The sequence below is a fragment of the Chiloscyllium plagiosum genome, chromosome 10 (genome assembly GCF_004010195.1).
Source record: "Chiloscyllium plagiosum isolate BGI_BamShark_2017 chromosome 10, ASM401019v2, whole genome shotgun sequence".
Lineage (NCBI taxonomy): Eukaryota > Metazoa > Chordata > Chondrichthyes > Orectolobiformes > Hemiscylliidae > Chiloscyllium > Chiloscyllium plagiosum.
In genome coordinates this window covers 58,866,756-58,893,178 of record NC_057719.1, presented here as the reverse complement: position 1 = coordinate 58,893,178, position 26,423 = coordinate 58,866,756, and the positions used below count along the sequence as shown (strand labels likewise).

Below are 26,423 nucleotides of genomic sequence, written 5' to 3'. Positions count from 1 at the left end.
TCTTCCAGCACCACTAATCCAGAATCTGAGTTCCTAGGTACAGTTGATTATTTGACTAATGTTTAAATGCATTTTTAAAATTCTATTGTAACTTACCTGGCTTTAGCATTGCCAGGTTCCTGTTTGATTAGTGTTGTAAGATCCTGAATTGCTAACTGCCAGGTGGAATTCTCAAAATAATATAAAGCACGTTTCATCAAAGCATCTGTTCTTTTTGGGTTCAAACTAAAAGCCTACAATAAAATATATAAAAAATACATGGTATCTGAATCATGGTATTTTTGCATATTTCGATCAGTAATTGGTCAACTAATTTAGCATCCAAATATATTATATACATAGTACTATATTCTATGAATAAACAATTTTTAGAGAAGTGATAAGTTCAGAGGGTTTCTTTTTAAAGTAATCTTGCACCCTCATTCCAAAGTATTCTGTTTCAAAAAAGTGTAATCATCATTAATTTTCTGTTTCATAAAGCTTCTATGCTTACCATGTTTGAATTGCACTTTGAATAAATTAGTCCATTATGGCATGTTTCTAACTTTGTACTGGGGAGCCTCATCAACTGAAAGCCTGCATCAGAAATTTGGGTATATTTTCCACATGATTTTCTGACTATTTAAAATAACTGGTGACTAAAATCATATGGAGTCATATAGCCGGGAAACAGACCTTTGGTCCAACTCGTCTATGCCAACCAGCCATCCCAATCTGACCAAGTCCTATTTGCCAGCATTTGGCCCATATTCCTCTAGACCTTTCCTATTCATATACCCATCCAAATGCCTTTTAAATATTGTAATTGTACCCATCGCCACCACTTCTTCTGGCAGCTCATTCCAGACATGCACCACTGTCTGCGTCAAAAAGCTACTCCTCAGGTCCTTTTTACATCTTTTCCCTCTCACCTTAAACCTGTGCCCTCTAGTTTTGGACTCCCACACCCTGGGAAAAAAAAAAGACTTTAGCTATTTCATTTGTACCCCATAATGTTATAAATCTCCATAAGGTCACCATTTAGCCTCCGACACTCCAGGGAAAATCGCCGCAGCCTTTTCAGCCTCTCCCTATTGCTCAAATCCTCTGTACAAACAGCTGATATCTCCCAGCAATGTTTTTTTTTGCTGAAATAGCAACATTGAAAAATTATTATTATATTACTGCCCAATTTTCTTTCCGATTGGGTTTTACAACCTTTTGCACGACTTTACGTAAAGCGCAAGGTGAGGTATTACAAATAATCTTCACAAATAATACAAATTTCCACAGCTTCCATTAGTAAACAGTTTACAATCAAAGTTATAAATGACATAATGTGAAACCATGATCATGTTGCATTATCTACCCTCATCATTACTGACATGTGCAGCCTCGGACACAGTTAGAGACATGATCATCCAAAAATACATCAGTTTTCATGTGCATGCAGATGGCAACTGATGATTCCTCATGTTCTCTCTTCACTTTTCCACTGATACTAATTGTCAGACTGCTTGTCAAAAATGCCCAGTGGAAAGATATTTCCTTCAATTAATTATAGAGTAGGTGGAAATCATGTTTTTTGTCCCCACCAAAACTCCATTTTCTAACCATTCTTGTCCTGGGCAACTGTCTGAGACTGAACCAAATTATTTGCTATCATTTTGACTCCAAGATGAACCTCTGAGTATATACCTGCACCATCACTAAGGACCGTTATCTCCTCCTTCATAATATGACAGTTTTATTCCCTGTTTCAGTCATGCTCATAAAACTTTCAAGAAATCTTTTCTCACACCAGGTTTGACTTTTAATACAGTCCTGGACAGACTGCTACATCTTCCACTCAGTAATCCTAAGATCATTTTAAACTCTGTTGCCTGAATCTTTTATCACAAAAGGTCCAATCAGTCTTCAGCTCTGTGCTCATTGATTTAGAGTCATAAAGTCATAGAGGTGTACAGCACAGAAACAGACCCTTTGCTCCATCTCATCCATGCCAACCAGATATCCCAACCCGACCTAGTCCCACATGGTTGCAACCAGCATATTTCCCTCCAAACCCTTCCTATTCCTATACCCATCCAGATGCCTTTTAAATGTTGCAATTGTATTAGTCTCCACCACTTTCTCTGGCAGCCCATTCCACACATACACTACCCTCTGCATGAAAACGTTGCCCGTTAGGTGTCTTTTATATTTTTCTCCTCTCACCCTAAACCTACATCCTCTAGTCCTTGTCTCTCCCAGCCCAGGGACATGATTTTGTCTATTTACCCTATGCATGCTCCTCATAATTTTGTAAACCTCTGTAAGGTCACCCCTCAGCCTCTGATGCTCCAGGGAAAACAGCCCTAGCCTGTTCAGCCTCTCTCTGTAGCTCAAATCCTCCAACCTGGCAACATCCTTGTAAATCTTTTCTGAACCCTTTCAAGTTTCACAACATCTTTCCGAGAGGAAGGAGACCAGAATTGCACGCAATATTCCAACACTGGCCTAACCAATGTCCTGTCGCAACACGACCTCCCAACTCCTGTACTCAATACTCTGATCAATAAAGGAAAGCATACCAAACACCTTCTTCACTAACCTATCTACCTGTGTCTCCACTTTCAAGGAGCTGTGAACCAGCATTCCAAGGTCTTCGGACCTTAACATTAAGTGTATAAGTCCTGCTAAGATTTGTTTTCCCAAAATGCAGCACTTCACATTTATCTAAATTAAACTCCATCTGCCACTCCTCAGCCCATTGGCCCATCTGGTCCAAATCCTGTTGTAATCTGAGGTAACCTTCTTCGCTGTCCACTATATCTCCAATTTTGGTGTCATCTGCAAACTTACTCACATCCAAATCATTTATATAAATGATAAAAAGTAAGTGGACCCAGCACTGATCCTTGTAGTACTCCACTGGTCACAGGCCTCCTGTCTGAAAAACCACCTTCACCATCACCCTTTGTCTTCTACTGTTGAGCCAGTTCTCCCTGTATTCCACGAGATCTAACCTTCCTAACTAGTCTTCCAAGGGGAACCTTGTTGAATGCCTTACTGAAGTCCATGTAGATTACGTTTATCTCTCTTCCCTCATAAATCTTCTTTGTTACTTCATAAAATCAAGTCAATCAAGTTTGTGAGACATGATTTCCCATGCACAGAGCCATGTTGACTATCCCTAATCAGTCCTTGCCTTTCCATAGACATGTACATCCTGTCCCTCAGGATTCCCTCCAACAACTTGCCCATCACCAACATCAGGCTTACAAGTCCATAGTTCCCTGGCATGTCCTTACCACCCCTCTTAAATAGTGGCACCGTGTTAGCCAACCTCCAGTCTTTCAGCACATCATCTGTGACTTTCGATGATACAAATACATCAGCAAAAGGCCCAGCAATCACTTCTCTAACTTACCACAGAGTTCTAGGGTACACCTGATCAGGTCCTGGGATTCTATCCACTTTTGAGCATTTCAAGACATCCAGCACTTCCTCCTCTGTAATATGGACATTTTTCAATATGTCACCATTCATTCCCCTACAATCTGCATCTACCATGTCCTTTTCCACAGTAAACACTGATGCAAAATATTCGTTTAGCATCTTCCCCCATCTCCTGCAGCTCCACACAAAGGCTGCCTTGCTGATCTTTGAGGGGCCCTATTTTCTCCCTAGTTACCCTTTTGTCCTTAATGTATTTGTAAAAACTCTTTGGATTCTCCTTAGCTCTATTTGCCAAAGCTATCTCATGTCCCCTTTTTGCCTTCCTGATTTCCCTCTTAAGTATACTCCTACTGCCCTTATACTCTTCTAAAGATTCACTCAATCTATCCTGTCTATACCTGACATATGCTTTCTTCTTCTTCTTAACCAAACCCTCAATTTCTTTAGTCATCCAGCATTCCCTATACCTATCAGCCTTCCCTTTCACACTGACAGGAATATACTTTCTCTGGACTCTCATTATCTCATTTCTGAAGGCTTCCCATTTTCCAGCTGTCCCTTTACCTGCGAACATCTGCCCCCAATCAGCTTTTGAAAGTTCTTGCCCAATACCATCAAAATTAGCCTTCCTCCAATTTAGAACTTCAACTTTTAGATCTGATCTATCCTTTTCCATCACTATTTTAAAACTAATAGAATTATGATCACTGGCCCCAAAAGTGCTCCTCCACTGACACCTCAGTCACCTGCCCTGCCTTATTGCCCAAAAGTAGGTCAGTTTTGCGCCTTCTGTAGTGGTACATCCACATACTCAATCAAAACATTTTCTTGTACATGTTTAACTTGCACTGACTTCTGATTTTAAAATACTAATTTTTCTTCTGAATTAGTCCTGGTTTTGTCCTTTTTCCATAATCTCCTCAGCCACAAAAGATATCTTTGCTCAACTAATTCTGACCTCTTCAGCTTTCCTGATTTTAATTCCTCCACCACTGGTTGTGCCTTCAGTTGCCATGGTCTCTTTTTTAGGTCTACAGCATGGAAATAGGCCCTTCACCCCAACTTGCCCATGCTGTCCAGTTTTCACAATTAAACCAGTCCCATTTGCCAGGCATTTTGTCCACATTCCTCCATTCCTATCCCAACTATGTATCTGTTAAAATGCTTTTTTAAATGACAAAATTGTTCTTGCTTCCAACACCATCTCTGGCAGCCTGTTCCAGACACTCACCACCCTCTGTGTGAAAAAAATGCCCCGCTGGACTTTTTCCTGTCTCTCCCCTCTCATCTTAAATCTAAGGTCTCTAGTTTTAGACTCCCTTAGCAACGGGAAAGGCTGTTGGCTATCTACCTTGTCTAATCTCATGACTTTATAGACCTCCATAAGGTCACCCTCAGTCTCCTATGTTCTAATGTCCCAGCCAATCTAACCTCTCCTGATAACTCAAACCTACCAGTCTGGGTTGCATCCTAATAAATCTTTTCTGCACTCTTTCTGGTTTAATAACATCCTTTCTATGGTAGGGCAACCAGGACTGCACGCAGTATAGTAGGGTGACCAGAACTGATGCAATAGTTTTAAACTCTGGGATAGTCTATGGAAGCTTTCTTCTGAACCTTCTTTAACGTACTTCTTAAAATTTACTCCTTTGACCAAGTATTTGGCCATTAGCACAAATATTATCTTTTTAAGATTTGGTGTCAAATTACGTTTAACCATATTCAAATTATATTCACTCCTGTGAAGTGCTTTAAGGTAGAAGAGGACAACTCTGAAGAAGTAGCAGAAGATATTTGAACTCATTCGCAAACACATCGCTGGTGAGAAATTGGAGGAGACTGCTTTAACATGAATGCCATTCTGTTCTCGGCTTTTCTACTGCCTACTTCCATGTAAAAAGTGCCAACCTACATGAAAACATGTGATGAGGTAATCAGGTGAATGCAGGCTGGTTCCCAACAATGGACTGCTTGCTCCGAATGGTGCAGGAAAATTGAATAACTCTTAACTTTTCAGGGTCTTACTGCCAGAAGGAATGATGAGCTGAACAGCTTTCATCTGCATCGTGATCATTGTGTGATGTTATGAAGTGTAGAATAATGCTACCTAAGCTCACTGCTAACACGAAATTGTGGGTGGGCCATAAGAAGTGAAATGGAGAGATGAGGCCTGGAGTTAGGGTGTTCAAATTGCTCCAGCTTCTTATCACTGTGCAGCTCATAAATCATTATAATCAGCAATCACAGTTTCAGATCACACTGACCAGTCAATACAGAGATATGAGCGGTTGTCTTTATTTCTTCTGAAGTCACGGGGTAGCATCATGAGGAGTACATAAAGGAAGAGTGATCACTTGAAGTAATGGTTTGGGCATAGATGTTCAAAACAGTGTTACATTATGAATATTTGATACCTTTTTTCTGACAAATAAAAAACAAACATTGTAAAGAGGGCATTTTTTTTCTCACTTCATTTTTCGATATGGACTGGATTGGAAAAAGGACTGTTTCACAGCAACTGAGGGAGGGATTACTGTATTGTTGAAAAGCAGATACTGTAGCTGAAACACATTGTAAATCCTATTTACACCGTTGCTTAGCAAGCAGTAGGAGAAGGTGTAAGAGCAAATGACATGTAAAATAGTTAAATACAAAGTGAGGTTTCGTCAGCAACAGTTTGCTGATTGGTTTGTGAATTTGTGACCAGATACAGATGTCAAGGGCTATCAGTCTGACAACAACGGTATTGGGTCTGAGGTAGCTGAACAACTCATGAGTACAAGTAATAACATGAGAATGAGCAAAGTAAAATGAGCAAGTAAAGAGATTGTCCAACTTAGAGATTTATTTTCCAAGGAGATTTTAGCCTCGGTATTCTTCCCACCAAATGTACCATTTTATACAAATCTAACAAATTATAACTGTCATCAAACCCTATCCTCTGCTTTCCATTTTGTTACCATTTCTATCTAACCTTTTTTTTATTTTCCCTTCATATGTTCTGACAATCAAAAGTGAAAACATTTTGAAACAACTTGACATTAAATTTTGCTGATTTATGACTCTATTTAAAAATAACAGGAAAAACCTGGGGAAATGGTTACAAAGAGAAAATTTATGTGATCAACTCACTTGCAGAAAAAATGTCAAATTCATATCTATGAAATATCTTCAAAAGCAAATAAACTTACCATAAAATAATCTTCCATAGCTAAAAGTAGGTCATTGTTTTTTTCATACATCTCAGCTCTCTTGAAATAGATATCAGCATCAGGTCTGCATTTGAGGCCCTGAGAATAATTTATGATTGCCATTGTGATATCCCCTTTATTTCTATAAATGTCTCCCTTTGAAGTGTAGGCATCTAGCAGTAAAAAAAAGATATTAACTTTATAGAAGCTATATGTAATTTTGTGAAATATGCATTCAAAACCCCATACATAAGATAAAGTTTATTTTAATGCAAATTGAAAATTGAAAATTCTGATGAAAAACTACAACTTAAAATTATATCCAACTTTAAATTATTTATTTCCTATTGTTAATATATGAATGAATAATATTTTTGGAAGCTAACAATAATGCCAGAGAAGTTATGTCTATTTATCTAGAATTATAAATCCCGCATAATTAAATTTCTAAATGTGCTTTCTTCCAGTTGGACACTTGATCAAATGGAACAATACCACTAAAAATGAAAAGTAGGAATTAAACAATTTAATTACTGTACCTGCATGATTTCTATTGTGTTTAAGTACAAAATTAAGATCATCTAGTGCATCAGATATTCTCAACTGAAGAAGATAAAGGAAATGTCTCTGCCAATAGCTGTCAAGCAACATCGGTTCTAATTTAATAGCCTAAATCAAAAAGCAATAGAATTATTATTCAAATAGAATTTTTGTTAATTACAGTTTGGCCAGTTGTATACACACTAATCACAAATAAACCACAAATACAATTATAGCTAATAAGTAATTCAAACAAAAATATATAAAATGAAATAGATCCCCATATTACTGTGAAAATAACACAATCTTTTAGTAGATGCTAATACAAGTGTATCTCCCGATACTTTGCTCATAATAAGTCTAATGCTGTACCTTTTGTAATAACAGAAATGTAAGACAATGCATAATTCAATTTTCTTTAATTCATTTGTAGGATGTGGGCATCACTGACTAGCCAGCATTTATTGCCCATTCCTAGTTGTCTTCGTGAAGGTGGTGGTGAGCTGCCTTTCTTGTGCTGCTGCAGTCCACCTGCTGTGGATTAATTCAGAATGCCATCAGGGAGGGAATTCCAGGATTTGGACCCAGCAACAGTGAAGGAACAACAACATATTTCCAAGTCAGGATGGTGAGTGGCTTGGAGGCAACTTGAAGGGTGGTGGTGTTCCCTTATATCTGCTGCCCTTGTCCTTAGGTGGAAGTGGTCATGGATTTGGAAGGTGCTGTCTGAGGATCTTTGCTGAATTTCTGCAGTGCATCTTGCAGGTACATGCTGCTGCTACTGAGTGTTGGTGGAGTGGACGCTTGTGGATGCAATGCAAATCAAGCAGCTGCTTTGATCTGGATGGCGTTAAGCTTCTTGAATGTTGTTGAAGTTGCACTCATTCAAGCAAGTGGAAAGCATTCCATCACAATCCTGACTTGTGCCTTGCAGATCGTGGACAGGCTTTGGGGAGTCAGGAGGTCAGTCACTCGCTGCAGTATTTCTAGCCTCTGACCTGCCCTTGTAGCCACTGTGTTTATATACTGAATCTAGTTGAGTTTCTGGTCAATGGTGACCCCAGGATGTTGACAAAGGGGATTCTGTAAGGGTAACACAATTAAATGTCAAGGGGCGGTGGCTGGATTGTCTCTTATTGGTGATGGTCATAGTCTAGCATTTCTGTGGTGCTAATGTTATTTACAGTACAGTGCAATGATCTGTTATGAGGGTAAAAGTGTTTATAGAAAGGGGTGGGTGATTGCCTGCAATTCAGGAGATTATCACAGAACTGGAGAAAGGGGATGTACTGTTCGAGTGAAAGATGAAAAGTATTTGTTTGGAGTTAAGTAACAATACAGATAACTGTAAACCACAGGCCAGCAACTACTGGAAAAGATAGAAGAGCAATATTGCAATACAAAAACTATAGCAAAATGATAATTGGAACTACTGTTATCTTAACATAAACTTGAACATTAATGGTGTAAAGAGTAGGGAGGGGAAAGGATTTCTAAGATATTTTCAGGAGAATTTTCCTCATCAATATAGTTCCTCAGTCTGGTTCTGGGGAATGATATGAGTTGATTAGATTTCATAGAAGGAGGACTACTTTAATGGAAAAGTGCCTTCTTCACTATCCTTTCAGCCTGCGACTCCACTTTCAAGGAGCTATGAACCTGCAGTCCAAGGTCTCTTTGTTCAGCAACACTCTCTAGGACCTTACCATTAAGTGTATAAGTCCTGCTAAGATTTGTTTTCCCATTTATCTAAATTAAACTCCATCTGCCACTTCTCAGCCCTTTGGCCCATCTGATCAAGATCCTGTTGTAATCTGAGATAACCTTCTTCGCTGTCCACTAACCTCCAATTTTGGCGTCATCTGCAAACTTACTAGCACCGATTCTTGTGGCACTCCACTGGTCACAGGCTTCCTGTCTGAAAAACAACCATCCTCTGTCTTCTACCTTTGAGCCACTTCTGTATCCAAATGGCGAGTTCTCCTTGTATTCCATGAGCTCTAACCTTGCTGACCAATCTCCCATGGGGAACCTTGTTAAATGCCTTACTGAGGTCCGTATAGATCATGTCAACCATTCTGCCCTCATTACTCCTCTTTGTTATTTCTTCAAAAAACTCAATCAAATTTGTGAGACATGATTTCCTATGCACAAAGTCATGTTGGCTAGCCCTAATCAGTCCTTGCCTTTCCTTTCCAAATACATGTACATCTTGACCCTCAGGATTTCCTCCAACAACTTGCCCATCACTGACGGTCAGGCTCACTGGTCTATAGTTCCCTGGGTTTAGATTAGAGTGGTGCTGGAAAAGCGCAGCAGTTCAGGCAGCATCCAAGGAGCAGGAAAATCAGTGTTTCGGGCAAAAGCCCTTCATCAGGTTTCCTGATAAAGGGATTTTATCCGAACCATTGATTTACCTGCTTCTCAGATGCTGCCTGACCTGCTGTGCTTTTCCAGCACCACTCTAATCTAACCTCTGATTTCCAGCATCTGCAGTCCTCATGTTTGTATAGTTCCCTGGCTTGTCCTTACCACTTTTCTTAAACAGTGGCACCACCAACCTCCAGTCTTCCAACACCTCACCTGTGACTATCGATGATACAAATATAACGGTAAGAGGCCCAGCAAACACTTCCCTACCTTCCCACAGAGTCCTAGGGTACACCTGATCAGATCTTCGGGATTTATCCACTTTTATGCATTTCAAGACACCCAGCACTTCCTCCTCTGCAATATGGACATTTTTCAAGATGTCACCATCTATTTCCCTACATTCTATATCTTCAATGTCCTTTTCCACAAATACTGATGCAAAATATTTATTTAGTATCTCCCCCATCTCCTGCAGCTCCACACAAAGGCCTCCTTGCTGATCTTTGAGGGGCCCTATTCTCTCCCTAGTTACCTTTTTGCCCTTAATGTATTTGTATTGTGTTCTTCTTAACCCTATTTGCTAAAGGTATCTCATGTCCCTTTTTGCCCTGCTGATTTCTCTCTTAAGTATACTCCTACTGCTTTTATACTCTTCTAAAGATTCACTCGATCTATCCTGTCTATACCTGACATATGCTTCCTTCTTTTTCTTAACCAAACCCTCAATTTCTTTAGTCACCCAGCATTCTCTATACCTACCAGCCTTTCCTTTCACCCTGACAGGAATATACTTTCTCTGCATTCTCGTTATCCCACTTCTGAAGGCTTCTCATTTTCCAGCCGTCCCTTTACCTGCGAACATCTGCCCCCAATCAGCTTTTGAAAGTTTTTTTTAGATTAGATTAGATTACTTACAGTGTGGAAACAGACCCTTTGGCCCAACAAGTCCACACCGACCCACCGAAGCGTAACCCACCTATACCCATTCCCCTACATTTACCCCTTCACCTAACACTATGGGCAATTTAGCATGGCCAATTCACCTAACCTGCACATTTTTGGATTGTGGGAGGAAACCGGAGCACCTGGAGGAAATCCATGCAGACACGGGGAGAATGTGCAAACTCCACACAGAGAGTCGCCTGAGGTGGGAATTGAACCCCAGTCTCTGGCGCTGAGAGGCAGCAGTGCTAACCACTGTGCCACTGTGCCGCCCATAAATTCTTGCCTAATACCATCAAAATTGGCCTTCTTCCAATTTATAACTTCAACTTTTAGATCTGATCTATCCTTTTTCATCTCTATTTTAAATCTAATAGAATTATGTTCGCTGGCCCCAAAGTGCTCCCCTACTGACACATCAGTCGCCTGCCCTGCCTTATTTCCCAAGAGTAGGTCAAGTTTTGCATCTTCTCTAGTTGGTACATCCACATACTGAATCAGAAAATTTTCACACACTTAACAAATTCCTCTCCATCTAAATCCTTAACACTATGGCAGTCCCAGTCTATGTTTGGAAAGTTAAAATCCCCTACCATGACCATCCTAGTATTCTTATAGAAAACTGAGATCTCCTTACAAGTTTGCTTCTCCTTCTGACTTTTCGAGGGTCTATAATACAATCCCAATAAGGTTATCATCCATTTCTTATTTCTCAGTTCCACCCAAATAACTTCTCTGGATGTATTTCTGGGAATATCCTCCCTCAGTACAGCTGTAATGCTATCCCTTATCAAAAATGCCACTCCCCCTCCTCTCTTGCCTCCATTTCTATCCTGCCTGTAACATTTGTATTCTGGAACATTAAACTGCCAGTCCTGTCCATCCCTGAGCCATGTTTCTGTAATTGCTAAGATATCCCAGTCCCATGTTCCTAAACTTGCCCTGAGTTCATCTGTCTTCCCTGTCAGGTCTCTTACATTGAAATAAATGCAGTTTAATTTATCAGTCCTATCTTGTTCTCTGTTTTGTCCCTGCCTGCCCTGACCAGTTCCTCAGCCATGCATTCACCTGCTCTATCCTCCTATTCCTGTTCTCACTGGCTCGTAGCACCAGGAGTAACCCAGATATTACTACTCTCAAGGATCTCCTTTTTAAATTCCTGTCTAACTCTCTGTAATCACTCTTCAGAATCTCAACATTTTCCCTTCCTATGTCATTGGTTCCAATGTGCACAATGATGTCTTGCTGGCCCCTTTCCCCCTTGAGAACATTCTGTGCCCTGTCTGAGACATCCTTGATCCTGGCACCAGGGAAGCAACACACCATTCTGATTTTTCGCTGCTGGCCACAGAAATGTCTGTCTGTACCTTGGACTAGAAAGTCCCCTAAGACAATCAATCGCATGGAACCCGACGTACCTCTCATTACATCAGAGCCAGTCTCAATACTCAAAACTTGGCTGTTCATGCTACATTCCCCTGAGAATCCACCACCCCCAACATTTTCCAAAACACCATGTTTGAAATGGGAATAGCCACAGAAGACTCTTGCACTACCTGCCTACCTCCCTTACCTTTCCTGGAGTTAACTATGTGACAGTATCTGAGACTTTCCTCCCTTCCTATAACTGACATCCATCACACCCCCTTTCTCTTTTAGTTCCTCATTGCCTCTAACTGCCTCTCCAAACGATACATTTGAACTGATAGGATTCACAACCAACGACATTTATTGCAGATATAATCCTTAGTAACCCATAAACTCTTCCTAAACTCCCACATCCGACAAAAAGAGCATATTACTCTACTAAGGACCATTTTTGCTTCTTTCAATCTACTGTCTTATTCCTCTACAAAACAATGTTCCACTTTAAATTAATACTTATGGCTTACATTTTAAGTTTAATCAAGTCAGAGCAACATCATTTTTAAATTAAATATAACTGTTAACTCATTCCTTTTGTCTGATTTATCAGTATATAAATTAAACAATGAAAAGACTAAAATTTTTTTGTTGCCATGAGGCTGGCAATGTGATATTCTATTCCACACATTGGAGAGATGGCTGTTCCTTCTGGTCATTTGTGGCTTGAAATGGTTTGCCGGAAAGTGATGACTGGCTGACTGACAGGTTTCTCTTTTATTCACTATCATACATAATACTGTTATCTGGGTAACTGCATCTCTCACTAACACAAACTATTCCATCCTTTCTTCACAATCTCTGACACATAACCAGTGTTACTGTCACATCGTGATGAACATCAATATCTCACCCTATTCGTTATCATTACAAGAAACACAGCCAAAAGAGGAAAATAGCTTCATATTTCACACAATTCCAGATTATAACTGCTTTCCAACTTCTGCTGATCACTTTTTCGCTTTCTCCCTCAATTGACAATACTTTCTGTGGCATGGAAAACAAATTTGTAAACACAAAAGAAGGCCAACAACGTTATTACAAATATATATTTCTTAAATTTTGTGTGCACTTACTTCATTTAAATCCTCCATGGCTGACTTTAACTGTCCTAATCTTCTATACAAAGCTCCCCGACGGCAATAATTAAACGCTGTGGATTCACCATTTACATCTATGCGGTACGTTACATCATTTACTAAAGACTGCAAAGCAGCTCGAGTGACTTCAGACTGGGAACCTGTTGGATACACTTCTAAATTTTCTTGTTCTGTTGATAGCTGTAAATTCTGCAGTTCTATCTCCTGCAGGTTGACGTACAATTGAGAAGATTGTTTTTCTTTCAGAACCACCGGTATGTCTTTTTTATCGATAGTTGCTTGACTGGTTGGTTCTAATGGCGGGAAGACTTCATCAAACCATTTGTTCCATATATCTCTGACCCACTCTCTGGTAACGACACCTTCAGGAATTCCTCCTTTCTTTTTTGCAAAGTTTTCAAAGTTAAATAAGCGAGGTACGCTAGAATCTCGGTGGGGAAAGTTACCATCTTCACCATTACGAGTAATTAGTGTAGGCAAAGATCCTGATCTGTTTAAGAGAGTTTCAAACATAAAATTATAAATTGTATAATAATTAAAGTTCAATTTGGAATCAATGCCATTATATTTTAAAAGGATAATAAATAAACCTTTTGATACGTTTTGGAGGCATCGACAGTTTTCTGTAAACAAAAGCTAACTTTCTTGATAGAGGTGTTTTTCTCATATAAGCTTTAAGTTTTTTTCGGCGTTTCGTCTTTTTTGTTCTTTTGATGACTGCTTCTGTTACTGGAGCTGCAACTGAAGGTTGCGTCTGTTGTATAGATACGCTTCTTACTGGCATTGCATTCAGTTGAGAAACATCTGAAATCAGAAAGCCTTCTACTGGTTTCCTTTTTGCCTGTTCTTCCTGTTTGGTGGTCTCTACTGAAGCCTGAATTAGTTGTTCCCTCTGGAGTTCGATCTCCTTCATCATAGTTTTGAAAGGAGCAGATAGCGGCAGGATTTTCTCATCTTCAAAGAAATGGAGGTTTGGTAATGAGTTATGCTTGGTAATCACAGGTTCGTCAGTGGTGTTTTGTAAATTTATATATATAACTATCCTCCTCTTTTGTATCGAATGTTGTATTGTCCGTTCAGGTATCATACTCTGAATTTCAAAGAAATAAAGGATTTACTTATTTTACTTTAGAGCCATCTACTGTCTATATTAAATATGAAAGCAAGTTGTCAATAGAAAGATTGAGAGATACAGTATAGGCTTTTTAACAGATTTACTAAATATAAATAAAACGCTAGTTAGGCCATAGTTATAGATTCATCAAGTCATACAACATGGAAACAGACCCTTTGATCCAATTGGTCCACATCAACCATGTTCCCAAACTAAACTAGTCCCACCTATCTGAATTTGGCCCATATCCATATAACTCTTTCCTATTCATGTACATACCAAAACGTTTTTTAAACATTGTAACTGTACCTGCATCCATCACTTCCTCTGGCAGTTCATTCCACAGACAAACCACTCTCTGTGTATAAAGTTGCCTCTCATGTTATTCTTAAATCTTTCTCCTCTCACCTTAAAATATGTCCCCTAGTTTTGAATTCCCCCACCCGAGGGAAAAGACCCTTGTTATTCATCTCATCTATGCCCCTCATGATTTTAGAAAATCCTAGAATCTTCAACCTTCTATACTCCAGTGAAAAAAGTTGCAGCATTGCTTTATAACTCAAACCTTCAATTCCCAGAAAATCCTCTCTGAACCCTTTCTATTACAGGGTGACCAGAACTGGACACAGTACTCAAGAAGAGGCCTCACCAATTTCCTCAACCTGAACATGACATCCCAATTCCTATACTCAAAGATCTGAGAAATGAAGCAAGCATACTTACATGTCTTCATTACCACACTGTCTACATGTGATACAAATTTCAAAGAATTATGTACCTGAATCCCTCGGTCTGTTCATTCTACATCACCTTCCAGGGCCCTACCATTAATTGTATAAATAGAACATAGAACATAGAACAATACAGCACAGAACAGGCCCTTCAGCCCACGATGTTGTGCCGACCACTGATCCTCATTATGCACCCTCAAATTTCTGTGACCATATGTATGTCAAGAAGTCTCTTAAATGTCCCCAATGACCCTGCCTCCACAACTGCTGCTGGCAACGCATTCCATGCTCTCACAACTCTCTGTGTAAAGAACCCTCCTCTGACATCCCCTCTGTACTTTCCTCCAACCAGCTTAAAACTATGACCCCTTGTGTTAGTCATTTCTGCCCTGGGAAATAGTCTCTGGCTATCGACTCTATCTATGCCCCTCATTACCTTGTATACCTCAATTAGGTCCCCTCTTCTCCTCCTTTTCTCCAATGAAAAAAGTCCGAGCTCAGTCAACCTTTCCTTATATGATAAGCTGTCCAGTCCAGGCAGCATCCTGGTAAACCTCCTCTAAACCCGCTCCAAAGCATCCACATCTTTTTTATAATAGGGCGACCAGAACTGGATGCAGTATTCCAAGTGCGGTCTAACCAAAGTTTTATAGAGCTGCAACAAGATCTCACGACTCTTAAACTCAATACCCCTGTTAATGAAAGCCAAAACACCATATGCTTTCTTAACAACCCTGTCCACTTGGGTGGCCATTTTAAGGTATCTATGTACCTGCACCCCAAGATCCCTCTGTTCCTCCACACTACCAAGAATCCTATCCTTAATTCTGTACTCAGCTTTCAAATTTGACCTTCCAAAATGCATCACCTCGCATTTATCCAGGTTGAACTCCATAAATCATGCCCTTGTTTGTTTTACTAAAATGCAATAATTCACATTTATCCAAACTAAACTCCAGCTGCCCCTCCTCAGATTATCGACCTAGTTGATCAAGATTTCTTTGTAATCTTAGATAACCTTCTTCACCTTCCACTATACACCAATTTTGGTGTCATTTGCAAACTTATTAACTATGTCTCCTATATTCTCATCCAAATAATTTCTATAAATGAACAAATGTGGACCCAGTATCTATCCCCATGGAACACTCCTGGTCACAGGCCTCCAGTCCCAAAAACAACCCTCCACCACCACCCTATGTCTCCTACCATCAAACCAATATTGCATCCAATTTGCAAGCTCTCCTGAATCCCATGTGATCTAACTTTATTGATCAATCTAATTGGGGAACGTTGTCAAAGGCTTTATTAAAGTCTACCGCTCTTCCTTCATCACTCTTTTTATTTAGCTCCCCAAACAAAGCCATACTGACTATCCTTAATCAGTCCATGCATCTCCAAATGCATGTAAACTCTAACTTTCAGAATCATCTCCAACAACTTATCCACCGATGTCAGACTCACAGATCTATAGGTCGTAGGCTTCTCCTTACAGCTTTTCTTATAAAGGCACCAAAATTAACCTCCCTTAAGTCCTTCAGCATCTTATCCATGGTAATAGATGATGCTAGGGTCCTATCTAAGCTGGGGGCCTTACAATTTCTTTGCTAACTTGCCACAGAATCTGAGGATACACTTGATCAGGTCCCAGAAATTTATCCACTTTTATGCTTACTACGACCTCCAGCTCTTCCTCTTCTGTAATGTGAACTGTTTTTAAAACATCAATGTTGATTCCAGCTTCCATTTCCTTTTCCACAGTAAACCTCATGCAAAATATTCATTTAGTATTTCTCCTATCTTCTGAGGTTCAAATGCATGGACGATCTGTTGATGTTTAAGGGTCCTTATTCTCTCCCTAGTTGCTCTTTTGCTCTTAATGTACTTAATTATCTTTGGATTATCCTTAACCTTATCTCACAAGGCTATCTCATCTCACTTTTCTTTTGCCCTCCTAATTTCTGTCTTAAAAATGCCTCTACACCCTTTATACTCTTCAAGAGGTTAATTTGATCCCAGTTCTCTGCATATGATATACAACTCTTTCTTATTCTTTACCAGGATCTCACTATCATTCTTTGTTTATTTGTTCATTTATTATTTCCTACTCTTCCCAGCCTTACCCTTCACTCTAACAGGAACATAATGTCTTTGAACTCTCATTATCACACTTTTGAAAGCCTCCCACCTGTCAGTTTGTTGAATTATGAACTAAAAATGTAATTATAGAAACACCAATTATTTTCCAACAGCAAAATTGTTCTATGTTTACTGCCACATTAAATGTGTTTTAAAAAGTTAAAAAGAGCACATAATTTTGAAAAATACATGCAGTGTTTATAATTAACTAACATGTATGACATATTCTATAATCCTTTTCGGGACCATTTCATTTAAAGAGAGATCCAGTTAATTTTAATTGATGGAAACAATACAATAAGTTTTCACATTTTTAAATAAAACCAAACTTTATTGTATATGAAGACTTAAACAAACTAGCATTATTAACTTAATGATATGGTATATAATCACAGAGTTTAAGCACTCAGTTTTGCTTCATATGCATCCCAAGAATTTTCTTAAATTTTATGAAAACTCTATTTAAATCCATCAGCCCACCAAAAAGTAGGCTGCAGTCTTTTGGAATTTACTTTAATTTTCCTCAGTTCCAGCTATTCTGGGAGGTAAGACTCTTAGTTCAATACCTCTTCTTATGGATCCCTAATCCCCTGTATGAATGCCTTCTTACATATATACATACATTCCAGCTAATTCCAATGAACACTTGCTTTGCTAGAAAGCTAGTGAGGATTTCTGTTGACTTCTTTCAAGAACAGCAAGTTAAAGTAACTCTTCCTACTGCTTTTCCATCATGAAATCGAAACTGAGATTAAGGCCACAGTCACATTTCTAGGGTTAATCAAGTCTAGTGATAAGCTTCATTGGATTTGGACGATAAGGTAATGATTACTGTGAAAGTGGGCAGGGTCAATAAAGTGCGGCACTGGAGAAAACTCAACAGGTCAGGCAGCATCCGAGGAGCAAGAGAGTCAATTTTTCAGGCATAACCCTTAATCAAGACTGGGGATCAGGAAGGGGGCTGAGGATAGGTGAAAAGAAAGATGGACAGGTAGGTCAGGTCAAGAGGTGCCAAGTCGGAGGGTTGGATGTGGGTTGGGATGGGATGTGGGGAGTTTTGGAAACTGCTGAATTCAATGTTAAAGCCATGTGGTTGTAGGCTCCTGAAGTGGAAAATGAAGTGTTCTTTCTCCAGTTTGCGGATGGCTTTGTTTAGGCGGTGGAGGACGCCCAGAATGGACGTGTCCTTAGGGGTGTGGGAGGGGGAGTTGAAATGGATGACCACCGAAAGGTAGTATAGATTGGTGCTTGTGGACCAGAGATGTTCCCTGAACCATTCCGTGAGTTTGCGCTCCGTCTCTCCAAAGTAGAGGAGACCACATCGAGAGCAATGGATGCTATAAATGAGGTTCAAGGATATGCAAGTAAATTCTTGCCAGATTTGGAATGATCATTTGGGGTTTTGGATGAAGGTGAAGGGGGAAGTGTGGGCGCAGGTTTTACACCTCTTACAGCAGCATGGGAAGGTGCCAGGTGTGGAGAGGAGGTTGGTGGGGAGTGTGGACCTAACAAGGGAGACATGGAGGGAACGGTACCTATAGAACACAGATAGACATGAGGATGGAAATATAAGTGAGCGATCAAGATCGATGGGTGGGATCTCAAATCATAAGAGCAGACTGGGACCTTTGAGAGAGTGCAATTTCACAATTTTTTTATGACTCCAGCCTCTACCTGGGGAAAGCAGCCATAAAGAGCATAGCAAATCGAAAAGCCATGGCCATTTGGGTGTAAACTGTAGACGTGAAGGGTTATAAAACAAGGCTGAATGAAAGTGGAGAGAGGTACACAGGAACAGCAACAAAAAGGGAAATGTGGAGAATATGGGCAATATCTTGCAGGCACCGTCAAATCACTGACAAGGACATGAAGTTGAAGTGTTGCCATCTTTGATCCAATGCCAGCACTGCAATAATTACACAAAATGACTGCCAGTGCATGCAGAGTGACCAGATTAAGTGACTGTTTTAGTCTCCAGATCTTCGATAGTGGAGTAATATTGTTTGAATGTAAGGTTCCTGCTCGCAGCAATTGCATTAACCATGCTTCATTCAGTGAATACCACTCATTTGGTATCAAATTTCCCTCCATTGCCAGGTCATTCATTTTTCAAGAATTATGGCTTCAAGTAATCATTGTTCTCACTAATTATGCCCTTGTTATGTCAGCTGAGCAAGTATCATCAGTCACTAATTTAAAAACCTCATTTGGGCTTCATCGCTTCCGAGTTGCCACACTCACACACTGAATTGTAAGTCTGCAAAGGTCCATGATGTGCAAGGATGCTTTTTTTTCTGGGTGGAGGTAGCAGGATATTACATTAGAACACTACCAGAATCCCATTTCTCTAGTTTAGAGCAAACAGCTTGGTTGGGCAACATATACTTTGAAAGATTTTGATACCTCAGAACTCCTTATTACGGTATGACATTGACTAACTTTGCATGGCACACCATGTCAGAGCATAACATGAAAAATGATTAATGTGAAAGCTCAGGAGTGCCATTAAAGAAATAATGTTTCCTTTCTGAGATTCCCCATGAATTATCTGCTCATAGATCCAAGGCTGGAGTGTTTGCGTTGTTACTTTAAAAGTAAGGGAAATGTGAAGGAGGGGGTAATTTCAACAATGTCAGCAAACCCTGCAAGAATAGTATCTCAAGCAGTGCTCTACAATGCCTAAAAGAGAAAGGCAACAAGTGAATATTTACCAAGAAGGCAGAAGAGAATGATGAGAGGCCTCAGTGACATTATCTTTCACTCTCTAAAAGACAGTATAATCACAGATCAAGGTTATCTGAGCCATCAGCATTGACCTGTGTCATCAGCTATGGAGGACTTACACTCAGAAGAACTGGGTGGCCATTCCAGCCCAACTATCCTGAATTTTTAAGCCAACAGCTCAACCAACAACAAGGGACCAATGTAGCATCTCACAATCTTCAAACCATAAACGTATCCAGGGTGTCACTGCTACCATTATTTTCCATCATTTGTTCCAGTTTACCACCTACTTCTGATGAAACTGCCTGCAGATCTTATGCCTACCTATGCAATTTCACAAAGTCTTGAATGGCAGAAATCACAGATCATATTCTGCCCGAGCTAAGCTGGTCTCCATTGGCTCTCTGAGTGTCATCTACCTGAGGCATTTCTACCTCAACCAGCTGCAGAGATGTGTCAGTGATGTGCTCACTAGATTGTGCTCCTGAATCTAATCCAGAAAGAGTACACACCAAAAGTGTCAGTCTCTGAGCTGGTGGAGTGCACAAATGAAAGCCTTGCTGGTGCATCCTCTGAGGATTCAGTAGCTTCCTCCTAAAAGATGAAGCTAAAGGACTCTGGTGCTGGCCTTTTCAAGATAGAGGTGTCTGCCGAAGAGAAGAGAGGAAATTAGATGTGTAAGAGAGATCAACACTTAAGTAGGTTAAGGATGAGTTGGCACTGGTGATAATGGGAGAGCAGCACAATACCACACAATGAGGTTTATTGGTTTGGTTGCCCAGCGAGGTGTCTCCTTCTCCACATGAGCAGCTGTCCTCTTCTTCGGCCAGCTGGAATATTTTCTCTTCATATGAAACAAAGAGCTCTATATCCACCCCGTCCACCTACCCCATCACAGGTTTTGGTCCGATCATAGTACAATTCATTCTGCACTGATGCAAAGGTGGGTTGATTAAGTACAATTGAAATGAATGGAGGAACAGTTAGTGGTGACTCCAGTGAATGACAAAGTAGCCTTGCAGAGCACAGAAGATCATTAACCTTTTTTTCTCCACTTGAGTACATTACACTTTACTGTGAAGACGGCACTGACTTAGGCCAAAGTCTCAATCCATACTGGTCAAATCTGGTAACATGGCCTCCTTTGACAAGCTGCAGGATAAAGCAGTTTCCTGTTTTCCATCACTCCGTCCACCATCAGCTCAGGGTGAAGTGGGAAGCTAACATACATTTCTACTTGCTCTCTGTGATAACAATACAGCACCCATGTGTGAAGGGGCTCATAATGTCTGAAATGGTGTGCATACTACACCATGTACGGGAAGGTCCCAGCAACCGTGAAAACCTTATTCTCTCCTATTATTGGATTCCATTGGAAGGGCACCATAGAAACCACATGCAAAGTTAATAAGGTGTAGAGCCATGGATTACGTGAGAAAAATCATTGCAAGCCAGGTGTCATGAATCTGACACAACAAAACTGAAATTCGGTCAAACAAAACTCAGTAAGTCCCACCCATGTGACACACAACACCTGTTTCTGGATTAAAATGCAAATTAACAATTCCAAAATGTTTCTTCATCAAGGGAATCTAGATTTAGAACTTTGTTATTTCACTGGAATAACTATGGATATCATGCCTCAAGTTCTTTAACTAAGTACAACCACCTGCCATTTCATAATCCTTTACTCTGACTTTACCCAGTAAACAAGTTATGTTCTGAATTGTGATGATCTTAATTTTAAATGTTTGCCAGCCTTCAGATATGAACCAGGGCTTTTATTCCCCTGTACTTACAATTAACATTAAATCTCCAGAACTAAAAAGCAACATCTGTAAAATATCTGAACAAAGATTAGGCATTGTTAACACATACATTAGAAATGTGTTTTGGAACATTAAATAATTCAAAATAGGTGATTATTTACAAGTAAGTTATCTTGAGATTTCTACTTTAAGCTTATAAATTACTCAAAGACATTGCAAATTGGAGAATGTACCTGGAAGTTACTGTTTGTGAATGACTCACTGGAAGAATAAAAAGAAAATACTCGTAGATCTGGTAATGATTTGTGCTTTTTGAAAAGTGTTCTTTGCTGAAATAAAACATATCACTTACAATTATTTACAATGGCCACAACAATAACTTACATTTATGTAGTGTCACTAACCATATCCTCAGGCACTTTCTGTTCGAAATCTTAAAAATGTTTTACTCATTGAGCCAGAGAAGGGCTAAGGAAGGACTAAAGAACTTAGTTAATGTAGATATTTAGGAATATGGTAAAGGAGGACAGAGATGTTTCATTCCAGAGATAGGTCTAGGGAGTTGAAATCCCACTAATAGAGTGTGATCAAAATTGTGGATGTAGAGAGGCTAGGATTGGAATGATGTATATATCAATGAGAAAGACTAAAGCAGATTACAGAAGTGGAGGACAGAGCCAAGGTTTGACGTGTAAAAGGGAAAAGGGTTTTCAAATTAAGTAATTGCCAGGTGGGAAGGTAGTAGGGAAGTGATCAGTGAACAGGACTTGATACAAATTAATAGCAGATGTTTGAAAGTAAGATGAGAATACTGCCTTGACATCAAGTAAACATTCATAGTGTCAAGGATCCACAGTAAACCTGAAGACAATGGGAATCAGGAGGAAAGCACTCCACTGCCTAGAATCATAACTAACACAAAGGAAGAAGGTTGTGGCTCTTGGGTGTTGAGAGCGTGATGCTGGAAAAACGCAGCAAGTCAAGCAGCAAGCAAGGAGCAGGAGAATCGACGTTCAAGCATAAGCACTTCCTCGGATGCTGCCTGGCCTGCTGTGCTTTTCCAGCACCACACTTTCGACTCTGATCTCCAGCTTCTGCAGTCCTCATTTTCTTCTTGCGACTCTTGGGACTCAATCACTGCAGGTGTAGACATCACTGTGGAAGTTTCATTTTTTTCTCATTTAGTCAACCTATTCAAAGGTACTATTACACATCTCTGGCATGGGTGGGATTTAAACAGTGAGATTTGCTGGTCCAGAGGTAGGGACACTACCACTGCATCACAACAGCTCTATCTGTAGGGGTTTCGCTTGGCAGGCCTAACCATCTTCTGATGATTGATCAATGACCAGAGCATAATGTCAAAAGTAGAGATATTCATTGATGATTCCACTGTGTTTCAGTGAAATTCCTCTTTTTTCTTTATTCTTTCATTTGATGTGACCATTGCTGACCAGACAACTTTCCCATGAGTGACAGAATGAGGAAGGGAAAGGAATGGGTGAGAATGCGACGCTGAATATATGTGCTGAGAGTGAGGCAGAAACACACCCAGCCTACTCCTCCCCCTCCGCAAAATTCTATTCACAAAGCAAATTGGAAGAGAAAAAAAATGCACACTGAAAGGCAACCCATTTTTGGACCCCACTTTCATATGAATTCCACTAAGGCCAGCCCTGAGCATGCTATAAGAGGTAAATGCAAGGTTAGTATTTAATCCAAATAAAGTCAGCCTTGATCCCTACCTTTTCCCTGGCACTTGTGTGGTGGGCGTGCAGAGGGGCAAAGGGCTGGGCACAGGCTCACCTTCAGCATGAGGAATAGGAAAGATAATTAGACAATAGACAATTGACAATAGATGCAGGAGTAGGTCATTCTGCCCTTCGAGTCTGCACCACCATTCAATATGATCATGGCTGATCATCCTTAATCAGTATCCTGTTCCCTGCCTTATCTCCATAACCCTTGATTCCACTATCCTTGAGAGCTCTATCCAACTCTTTCTTAAATTAATCCAGAGACTGGACCTCCACTGTCCTCTGGGGCAGAGCATTCCACACAGCCATCACTCTCTGGGTGAAGAAGTTTCTCCTCATCTCTGTCCTAAATGGTCTACCCCATAGCTTTTCAGCTATTCAGTGGGATCAAGATCACACACACTTATCACAGACGAATAGCAACAATGAGAAAGACTCCATGAACTGAAAACATTGCCAGAAAAGAACAAAAATGTACCAATTATGACCCAGGCCATAACTGCTCCAGGGCCTCGACAGATCCTCTAGTTAGTTGAGATGCAGAAATAGGGTAAAATAATAAACTTCACATGGCATTCCTGCACTAAAATGCCCAAGATGAAACAGAAAACCCAGAGAAACTTCTCTGAACCTATTTACATCACACCAATGAGAATGGACAACTGCAAACAGATGCGGAGCCACAAGATCAGATGCAAGTCTTACTACTTCCCGGCCATAGGGAAAGCCCTGAAATCTCAAGCCAATGTGAAAAATGATGGGAGACCAATTAAACAAGTCTCGATCCTCTTTCCTGACATCTGGCCCTGCCAAAATAACAATTCTCTTGATGTAAAGGTCAGGAATATCAACCTTGTTTCTTCCTGAAACAGAGATCTTAGATTTGTTTTGTCAAACTTGAAAGGAAAAAAAATTGTTTGCGATTCATACCATTGCAGCTTTGTGTTCCAAACTTTCCTCCTCATCATCACTGTCATACTCTTCATCCAATTGATATATTTCCTTGTCAAAGTCACAGAAAGCTGTGTGATCCTTTAATGTTGAGAAAAAGATTGTTCAACAGGATTATATGCTGAAATCTTAGCTTCATTTGTTAAATGTTAGTGATACATGAATCAATGTCTTCAACATGTAATTTCAACTGCAACTACAGTATGGAAGCAATGTTCATTAAGTTGATAGATAATGACTATTTGCAACAAAATAATCTAGTTGACTTAAGATGTTAAAATAATACCTTTTCAATGATAATTTATTATTTGTTATTGTAGTTTTCCAATTACAACATTCCTTTGTACCACAATTTTAAAAATATTCACACCTCCAACATTTTGCATTATTTTTGTTTATGGGATTTGGGTGCTGCTGACTGGGCCAGCATTTACTGCTGATCTCTAATTGCCCTTGAGAAAATGGTGGTGAGCTGCCTTCTTGAGCCACTGCAACCTATTTGTCATAGTTACATCTACAATGCTGTTCGGGATGGAGTTCCAGGCGTTTGACCCAGTGCTAGTAATAGAACAATTATATATTTCCAAATCAGGGTGGTGAGTGGCTTGTAGAGGATCAGGAAGGTGATGGTGTTCCATCTACTCTCCTTGTCATTCTAGATGGTGGTGGTTATGCGTTTGGAAGGGACTGACAAAGGAGCCTTGACAAATTTCTGCAGTCCATCTTGTAGATGGTGCATACTGCTGCTCCTGAGAGTACGTGATGGAGAAAGTGAATGGTTGCAAATATGGTGCCAACCAAATGGGCTACCTTTTCCTGATGGTTTTAGGCTTCTTAGTGTTGTTGAAGATGCACTCATCTAGGCAAGTAGGGAGTATCCTATGACAGTCCTAACTTGTGCCTTGTCGATGATAGATAGGCTTTGGGGAGTCAGGAAGTGGGTTACTTGCTGCAGGATTCCTTACCTTTGACCAACTCTTGTAGCCATAATATTTATATGGCATGTCCAGTTCAGTTTGTGGTCAATGGTAACCTCTATGGTGTTGATAGTAGAAGTTTCAGTGATGGTAATGTAACTAAAAGTCAAGGACCAATTGTTGGATTCTCTCTTTGTAGAGATGGTTATTAGCTGGCACTTATGAGGCATGAAATTTACTTACTACCTGTAAACCCAGGTGTGGATATCATCTAAGTCTTGATGCATTTGGACATTGACTGCTTCAGTAACTAGAGAACTAAATGATGCTGAATATTGTGTGATCATCAACAAACATCATCACTTCTGACTTTATGATGGGATGGTTGTTGATGGGGAGATAGTGAGGACTGCAGATGCTGATGAGTCAGAGTGGATAAAGAGTGGAGCTGGGAAAAGCACTGCAGGATCAAGCAGCATCAGAAGAGAAGGGTAGTCAATGCTTCAGGAAACTTTCATGGGATCTGACCTGAAACATTGACTCCCCTTCTCTGATGCTGCGTGATCCTGCAGTGTTTTTTCCAGCTCCACTCTTTATCCACTTTGGTTGTTGATGAAGTAACTGGAGATGGTTGGGCAGAGGATATTATATCCTAAGAAATTCCAGCAGCAATATCCCGGAGCTGTAGTAACCGATCTCTAACAACTACAACCATTATGGTTCATTATGGCTTTGGCCAGTGGAAAATTATCTCCCTGATTCCCATTGACTCTAATTTTGTCAGAGCTCCTCGATGCCACATTCATTTGAATGTAGTCATAGAGTCATAGAGTCATAGAGATGTACAGCACGGAAACAGACCCTTCGGTCCAACCTGTCCATGTCGAACACATATCCCAACCCAATCTAGTCCCACCTGCCAGCACCCGGCCCATATCCCTCCAAGCCCTTCCTATTCATATGCCCATCCAAGTGCCTTTTAAATGTTGCAATTGTACCAGCCTCCAACACTTCCTCTGGCAGCTCATTCCATACACGTACCACCCTCTGTGTGAAAAAGTTGCCCCTTAGTTCTCTTTTATATCTTTCCCCTCTCACCCTAGACTTATGCCCTCTAGTTCTGGACTCCCCGACCCCAGGGAAAAGACTTTGTCTATTTACCCTATCCATGCCCCTCATAATTTTGTAAACCTCTTTCAGGTCACCCCTCAACCTCTGACGCTCAAGGGAAAACAGCCTCAGTCTGTTCAGCCTCTCCCTATAGCTCAAATCCTCCAACCCTGGCAACATCCTTGTAAATCTTTTCTGAACCCTTTCAAGTTTCACAACATCT

At 40.2% G+C, this 26,423-nt stretch overlaps 1 protein-coding gene across 1 annotated transcript in view; it reads right to left on the bottom strand.

Moving 5' to 3' along the window:
* The window catches only part of ttc6 (tetratricopeptide repeat domain 6), a 212,846-nt gene that overhangs the window by 127,865 nt on the left and 58,558 nt on the right, over window positions 1-26,423 (bottom strand). Inside the window, exons 8-14 of the mRNA XM_043698490.1 lie at window positions 24,153-24,254; window positions 21,699-21,794; window positions 13,579-14,078; window positions 12,965-13,478; window positions 7,151-7,280; window positions 6,612-6,784; window positions 97-233 (exon numbers count right to left, since the gene is read on the bottom strand). Of these exons, the coding sequence (XP_043554425.1) occupies window positions 97-233; window positions 6,612-6,784; window positions 7,151-7,280; window positions 12,965-13,478; window positions 13,579-14,078; window positions 21,699-21,794; window positions 24,153-24,254 (1,652 nt within the window). The remainder of the gene's footprint in view (window positions 1-96; window positions 234-6,611; window positions 6,785-7,150; window positions 7,281-12,964; window positions 13,479-13,578; window positions 14,079-21,698; window positions 21,795-24,152; window positions 24,255-26,423) is intronic.